We start from the raw sequence: 8,625 nt of genomic DNA on the forward strand, positions 1-8,625 counted from the left end.
AAACAGTTAACCATTCCACAGAGTTGTAGCAAGCTGCCTCAGTTAAACTTGTGTTGGGACATAAACCTAATCCTATATGCTATATTTGGAGGAGAGAATGCACAGGCCACAGTAACCAACTGTCCAGATTTCCATTCATGAGAAAATCCCCATCTACACACAGACTGATGAACCAGGTAGGGACAGTGTTCCAGGCAAGCATTTAAAATTCAAGGCACCGAGAAACTGGAGACACTGTCACTCACGTGCTCCTGAGACTCTCCCTAACTTCATTCTGATGCCAGTGTTCTAACATGGTAAACTCCTTGTTTAAAAGTCAGCTGAGCATACAGTGAGGCTTCTGAAACCAGGACTCCATGTGTTTGTAATATCCACACCCGACATGAGGCTCTGCGTAGACACGGACTCTAAACATTTACACACATTTCCTTTTATGTCCTCCTGTGTGAGGAAGAGCGTCGTCACCAAGTGTTCTTTTTGGTCATGGGCGGTCACCAAGTGCCTGTGCAATGGTTTCACACCCACTGGATCCTATTCAGGGTGCAGGCCTGTGAGGACACTGCTGGGGCTGTGTCTCCGTATAGTTCACAAGCACGTGTTGGCACGCCTCCACTGTAGTCAGCCCCGCTGGACTCACACTGCTCTTCCTTGCTATTCTGATGACAAGATTCCTGGGGTTTCAACAAACCAGGTCTTTCTTCTCGTTCAAAACAGACGAGGAGCGACCTAGCTAGAGACTCTAGTTCCCCATGATCAGGGGGTTTATTCCCACCGTGGCCAGCAGAAGCAGCAGGCCCGAGGAAGTCACTGTGAAGCTTGTGCACCAGGCTGCAGATGGTTTCAGTACAGCTTCTGAGACAATGCAGGTCACTGGGGCACCCTACATAAGAGGGAAGGAAAAAGAGGGTTACCCTTTCCAGGCGTCAGCTGGTATTATCACAGCTGACCTTTAACAACTCCAAACCACTGAAGGTTTTTCTGCTAAAGTGCCTCGTGGACAAGCACTTGGCTTCCCTGACTGTGCAGGCAGAAGTGTGGACTTGGGTTCCATGGAACCCAACAGCCCAAGCTCCTACACTGGTAACTAATCTCACTGGAGTAGTCATCAGTGAGTTAGTCATAGCTCAGGCTTAGAGAGAGGGGGAGACACGTCTGGGACTTGGATTACACAGTCCCAGTTCCAGACCCCACTCGGGGTGCATACCTCTAAGTGCGGATGTAATCATCTCAATGGTTTTCTCCAAGCAGTATTTTAACTTCAGGAATTCTGATGCAAGAGTTAGCATCTTGGAACCTTGTTGTCTAGAACCTTCTTGTACTTGAGTTCTGAAGCTTTTCTGTATAAACAAAATATTTAAAATATAGATACAATAGACTATATGGCTGGAAATTTAGTCAAAATTATTTTAATTGCCCAGAAATTTATCATTAGTTTATAATATACAATGAAACTACATCAATAACAAATTACACTGAAAATGTTTAATTTCCTCACCAGAGCAAATATTTCATTTCTATAAGCAAGATCAAAATACAAAATGAACAATGATTACTTTTAAAAAGCAATAAGAATTTAATTTTAACTTAATTTAAATCCAAGCCCTAACATCCCAGCACGTAGGAGCAGAATAAAGCATCAGTGCCATGGTGTCCAGCACCATAAAAGGCTAACATTTCATTTCAAAGAGTTTCGTTTCCCAGTGTTCCCTTTAAACAGTTACTCAACTAGTTCAGTCATGGGCACGGCTGTCCTTGTCAGCACGCTGACTATATACTCCAGTCCCCTTTTCTATAAAGTGAGAGCTGTGACGTGAGACCACTTTAATTCAACTCCATTCGACACTATTTGATCGTTAATCATTAAATGTGGTTTTTAGCCTACAATGACTATACTCAGGCAAAAGCTGGCAGCCCCACGCCGGTAACTATGAAACAGATGGTGCATTAGGAAGTTCCTGCGCCGTCAGGAACCCGTTAGTAACACTCGTGCATTAAGACCACAAAAGGAAAACTAGAAAACAAGTATGCTTCGTTAACACGCTCAACATAGCTGTCTCCAGCTAAAGATACAAAGAAATAAAAAGATCTAAAACAAAAGAAATAAAAGATAAAATAAAAATAAAAGATAAAAACAAAAACAACGAAAGCCCCTCTTACTAGTCTCCATTCAGCAAAGATGTCTGCAAGAGAGCTGACCAGTGCCAGGGCGCTAGCCTTCATCCTCTTGGTGACCTATAGAGAATGAAAATACTCTGTTATACAAATAGTCATCAAGAAACATGTAGTTTTCAGACCTACGTGAGACCAGATGCAGAAGCTCTAGTCTGGAATCCAGAAGAGATGGAAGTCCCATCTCTGAGTTAAGCAGAAAACATCTTGAGAGTACAAATGGAATTTCCTTCAAAGTAAATGACACACTGATTTCCGTATCCAAAGAGCCACACTTGGGCTCAGCAGGTGCAGTCACTTGCTGCTCTGGCCTGTGGACGTATGGTTGATCCTAGAACTCCTATAAAGGTGGAAAAAGTGAACAGACTTCATAAAAGTTGTCTGCTGACTTCCACGTGTGATGGGACACGCAGGTCCACACACACACACACACACACACACACACACACACACATGTATGCACGCACACACAATAATAATAAAATATAAGTATAAAAAGAATATACTCTGATTTCTGTTATCAAAATGATACTTGTATTTTATTTAAATATTTCTAGGGATGAAATTTCCAAAATTTCCCTCAGAAGATATGGTTTGAGCTATCAGGCAAATATGAAAAGCCCTAAGGATGTTATACATTTTATCTGATTCTCAATGATAATAGTATGCTGCATATGCAATTCCATCTTGCAGACTGAGACTCAGATCTCAGATGGTATCTTCTAGCTCTCAGAAGCAGGGTGTCTTGGACTAAATCAAAAGGTTGCTGTCCACTGCTCACTGCTGCCCCCTGCAGGTAGAGCCAAGTATCTGCAAGGGGGTTCTGCTTGTGTTTAATTGGCTTTCTCTAAGCTGTCTAGGTCAGCACAAACTTGCCTTACAGTAAGAACAGAAGTAGGCCATGGCCGCGCACCTATAATCCCCGCACTCAGGAGTGAGAGGCAGGAGGATTACTGTCACATTCAAGCCAGCCTGGACAGCAAAGCAAGTTCCAGGCCAGCCAGAATTACAGGATAAGACTGTCTCCCCAAAGAAGAAAGAATTTAGGCACACATAAATTCTTTACTTTGTGAACCCCACTTTGAAACCATAATTCCAGTGCCCTCTATAAGCCCGTTCTCGGTTTTTGTTTTTTGGTTTTTGGGGTTTTTTTGAGTTGAGTATCGAACCCAGGGCCTTGCACTTGCTAGGCAAGCGCTCTACCACTGAGCTAAATTCCCAACCTGAGCCCATTTTCTATCTCTCTATTATTTTTCTACTTCTTGGGATATTTTATTTTTCTGCTACAGGTCCTTTTTTAAAAAATAAAATACAAATCCTGATTATTATTTTATTTGTGTGTGTGTGTGTATGCATGTGTGTGTGCATGCATGTGTGTGAATGCGTGTGTGTATGTGTGTGTGTGTGTGTGAACACACAAATTCAGTGCCCACAGTCCAGAAGAAGTGTGAGATCCCTGGAGCTGGAGTTACAGGTGGTTGTGAGCCGCCTGATGGGGTGCAGAGATTCAAGCTCCCGTCCTTTGGAAGAGCAGTAAGTGCGCTCACCTGCTGAGCCACCTCTGCAGCCCCTGCCATAGGCTCTTAGGACTTTTAATTTGGATGAACACAATCAGGAGCAGGGAGATGGCTCCATTGGTAAAGCGCATGCCATAAAATCATGAGGTCCTGAGTTCAATCCCCAGCAACCACATCAAGAGCTTGGCATGGGTGGCACGGGCTGGCAATACCAGTTGCTGGGGAAGGAAAACAGAGGATCTCTAGGGCTTACTGACCAGCTCCAGTCAGTCTAGCTCTGCCTCAAAAACCAAGGTGAACAGATCCCGAGGAACAACATCTGAGGTTGACCTCTGACCTCTACACACACACACACACACACACCCCTGCACGGGGGGGGGGGGGGGGTTACAATGAATTAAAATCCCACCATGTAACAAACTACAGCGGCAGACTATAGAGGACAAGAGGAAGGGGACAGGGTTCTGCGTGAAGAATCCTCTTTCATTTCCTCAGAACAACATTAGAGCTGGCGCCACGCCTGTTTCAACGGCAGGAGAAGCACTGCTCGGGCATCCTTCCGTCCCCACCCGGCACTTACTCCACTCCCCACCAGCAGAAGTTTTGCCAACAACTCCAGCGTAGATAAAACACATCAGTGATGGACGGGGCGGAGGCAAAGCTCATCACAGCTGCGCGGTGGTCGACTGTGACCTAACAGTCCAACCCATCCCCTCCTCAGAGTCCACTGCAGAACCCCATCAGCCTCATGTCTACTGAAACTGCACGGGGCCACAGACCTTGATTTTGGGGCAAGAAGAACGCCTTTGGTTCTCTCCTCTTTTAAAACAAATGGACAAAAACACACAAGCGAGAGGGGCGGACATATTCTGAGAATGCCACCTGTACAAGCAAGATGGGCGGGTTAGCATTCGCCAGCCGCTGGTTCTAGTATTTCTCTCTTTTGTTATTTCTAAAATTTCTATTTTATGTGTATGGGTATTTTGCCTGTACATGTATCTGTGTACCACACACGTGGCTGATGCCCTCAGAGGGCAGAAGAGAACATCAGATCCCCTGAAACCAGAGTTAGAGTGCTGTGAGCCAGCATGTGGATGCTGGGATCCGAACCTCGGTCCTCTGCAAGAACACTAGGGGTGTCTCTCCAGCCCCCATGCCCAGCACTGCTCACGTACGTGTCCTCTGGAAGGAGGCAGAAGCAGGCGTAGGAAGTCACTGACACCTTCACTAGCTCTGCATCTTGGTATGAGATCACTGATGTGAACGTCGCTGGAAAAGTACTTAGTTCAAGCTGAGTGCATCAGCGAGTGCTGGCTGGCTTCTGCTTGCAGGTAGAGGAGTAAAGACCAACAGAAAGAGGAGAAGACACCCAGAGAGCCAACAGTAGGCGTCACCCTCCACATGGGCTCACCAGAGTCACAGACGTGGTCTCTGCCTCTTCATTAAAAAAATAATTCAGTACAAAACTAAAATACACAAACACATAATATGGGAAAACGGAACTCCTGTACTACACTATTATTTGTACATTTTAAAGTATTTTGGGCAACACACATCCTGAAACAAAACCGTTTTTAAGATCCATCTTACCTCCTCATGTGCACTCTGCCTGGAGAGGTCTCGCTTGAGGGCCTGTGCTTTCTCCAGCCCAGAGTCCAAGAGACTCCTCATCCCTGCGGCTACGCCATCCTGGAGGGCAGCTGTGAACGCCTGTGAGGACAAGTTTTACACATTTAGCTGGTAAGCTCATGGTGTGTGTGTGTGTGTGTGTGTGTGTGTGTGTGTGTGTGTGTGAGAGAGAGAGAGAGAGAGAGAGAGAGAGGCGAGAGAGAGAGAGAGAGAGAGAGAGAGAGAGAGAGAGAGAGAGAGAATGCATATGAGGGTCACAGGACAACTTGGAGGAGTTGGTTTTCCCCTTCCACCCCGTGGCTCTAAGGGATGGAAGGAACTAAGGAAATCAGGCTTGGTGGCAAGCATCTTCACCACTGGGCTATCCCATGTGCCTGGTTTTACATACTTTTCAAAACTATAAGGTAATGAAACTATAATTCACTTCCAGTTTATTAAATTCAGCTAAAGTTAGTATGAGAACAATCTATTGGGAAATAAAATTAGCAAAATTATAATTAGTATTCCATGTGCTATGCTAAAAAGTGTGTTCATTTTAGGTAGGACCTTATTTGCTAGACTATAGTACATTTTAATATAGTATTGTTCATAGCATGAACGAAATGGGCAAATACAAATATTCTATAATTGCTGTTGTTTCCATGTGTGAACTGTATCAGACCAGGTCCCACAGTTGATAGCAATCAAAACCACAGAACGAAGGGCACCTTTCCTTCCTTTAGTTTGTGAGGTTGGTCTCACTATGTAGCCCAAGTTGTCCCCTGTTCTTATGATCTTCAACCCCTAAGTGCTAGGCGAGCACCCTAGCCCTAGGTCCCAAAGGGTATTTTGTTCGTTTTCTGAGATGAGGGTCTCGCTGTCCTGGAACTCACTATGTAGTTCAGGATGGCCTTGAACTCACAAAGATCCACCTGCCTCTGTCTCCTGAATGCTGGGACTAAAGATGTTCACCACCATGCCTAGCTCCAAAAGGGCTATAAAGACCTGTAATCACCCAGTCATATTTTAATCATTTTTGTTTGAGGAAAGTCCTCATGTAGCCCAGGCTGGCCTCAGATTTGCTTTACAGCCAAGAATGATCTGGCCCTTCTGATCTTTCTGTCTGCCTCCTAAGGCTGGACCTCCAATGTGTACTACCGCATCTTTTATACAGTGCTATGGCACAAACGCCCGTCTGCTATGCAGACTACCAACGGAGGTAGCCTTATTTTATCCAGTTCTGACCCAAAGAATTTTAAGTCATTGCCAAACCATTAAAAGTACAAGTGATTCTGAAAAGAGAAGTGAGCGTATTCTTATGCAGTGATACTGCTATCAGCAGTCTCCAGTGTTCCTTCCCAAGTCTTCCAGAGCCAACATCACACACGACCTGGGCACTGGAAATCCTGTTGCCGTTTTCCAGAAAACACAGCTTGCTCCCTTTTAGAACGGCTAGCTGACCCACACGCTGGACAGCCTGCTCCATCATCTGGACGGCTTTGTTTTGAGCCTCTCGTACCATGGAGGAGATATCCGAACAGCAGCCCTGTGAAATAAAAATGGGTCAGTCAGTGCATCACATCCATGAGATTTCTGAAGAGGTGATAAGGGAAAAAGGGACAGTGGGTGAAGTCAGCAGGCGTGAGGGGTTGGACTTAAGCCCCCAGTCCCAGCACTAAAAAAAACGACAACAGAGCTGGAGAGATGGCTCAGGAGATCACTGGCACTGGCTGCTCTTCCAGAGGACCAAAGGTTGATTCCTAGCACCTACATTAGGTAACTCACAATCATCTGGAACTTTCAGTTCTGATCGCTGAGGGCATCAGGCACATATGTGGAGCATGGGCATACACGCATGCAGCTAAAACCATACACGTGAAAATAAAATCCACAGCATGATGACCACTGAAATGCTTGTGGGACACTGAAAGCGCGCTGCCCTGAAGCTATGCAGCTGTAACATGGACACATCCGGCTTCTGCCTCCCTCATAGACTTGATGCAGTGAAGAGAGACGTAAAGCCAGCATGAAGCTAAACTGAGACAGGGCTGGTAAGTACGTATCAAAAACTGGAACAACATGGTGTGTCTCTAGCCTTTTAACTTTAACTGTCCGGGTTAACACCCCAACAGTTACTAAATCCATTCTCTTTTTCCAGGGGAAGATGGCAAAGGAGAGGAAGAGAAGAAAACTAACAGGAAAAACAAAACAAAACAACAACAAAAACCCAGCTACTTTAAACAGCCTTCCCACATGCACTCAGCGCACAAGTTCTTTTTTTTTTCCTTTTGGTTTTTTCGAGACAGGGTTTCTCTGTGTAGTTTTGGTGCCTGTCCTGGATCTCACTCTGCAGACCAGGCTGGCCTCGAACTCAGAAATCTGCCTGGCTCTGCCTCCTGAGTGCTGGGATTGAAGGCGTGCGTCACCTCCGCCCAGCATGCTTCTTCTCTCTGTGACTGAGGGCTTGTCCCTCCTGCTGTCTGGCAGACGCTCATGACACCACCTCACGGTAAGGACTGCCACCCCACGCTCTACTAGAGTAGGGTAGGGTCTGGCCAGCACTGGCCTCACTGGAGTCCTCCCAGTCACCCGGGTCTCCATCCTTCAGTCCTTGATAGAACACATCCCACAAGCCTAGAGTTGAAACTCTTAAGTCAAGTTCAAAGCGTTCTTCCCAGAAAATGAAGAGAAGGAAAGAGATTTCACAGCAGAGACTCTACCAGGGACTCTCTCTCTTTAATGTCAGTTTTTTCTGTTTGTGTGTTTGTTTTCCTGAGACAGGGTCTCTCTGTGTAACCCTGGCTGTCCTGGAACTTACTCTGTAGACCGGGCTGGCCTTGAACTCAGAGATCCACCTACCTCTTAGGTACTTTCTTACACCATGATTTCATCTGATAATCACAGCAACCCTGCCAGGTAGACATTACTGTTTTTATTTTCCAGGTAAGAAAATGGAGAGACTCATGAAGCTAAACAGATTGCCTAAAGACACAAATTAATATCGCATAGAAGAAAACACAGGATTTCAGATACAACAGTGAGTCTCTGGTTTGTGGGTGTAGTCCACTCCCTCCCCACACGCTACTCTAAAGCTGCCTCTCCTTCATTTCTACCACAGAATATAGTCTCGAGCTACATGCCTTCATTAGGGTTGAACCTAACACGCGTGTACACACATATCCTATACACACCTACACATACACACCCCACATACACACACCCACCACATACACATACACCTCATACACACATGCACACACACACACACCACACACACCACATACACACACACCCACATACACACACACACCACATACTCATACACACATGC

At 45.6% G+C, this 8,625-nt stretch overlaps 1 protein-coding gene across 1 annotated transcript; it reads right to left on the reverse strand.

Moving 5' to 3' along the window:
* Positions 1–344: 344 nt before the first annotated feature.
* LOC118575098 (kinesin-like protein KIF14) lies at positions 345–7,895 on the reverse strand. Its single transcript, XM_036175779.1, has 6 exons — positions 7,803–7,895; positions 6,685–6,840; positions 5,277–5,396; positions 2,158–2,232; positions 1,205–1,337; positions 345–880 (listed from the first exon to the last, which is right to left on the reverse strand). The coding sequence occupies exons 1-6, from the start codon at positions 7,893–7,895 to the stop codon at positions 516–518; spliced, it is 942 nt and encodes a 313-aa protein (XP_036031672.1). The 3' UTR covers positions 345–515.
* Positions 7,896–8,625: the final 730 nt, after the last annotated feature.

Source organism: Onychomys torridus, unplaced genomic scaffold (assembly GCF_903995425.1).
Source record: "Onychomys torridus unplaced genomic scaffold, mOncTor1.1, whole genome shotgun sequence".
In the NCBI taxonomy this organism is placed as follows: domain Eukaryota; kingdom Metazoa; phylum Chordata; class Mammalia; order Rodentia; family Cricetidae; genus Onychomys; species Onychomys torridus.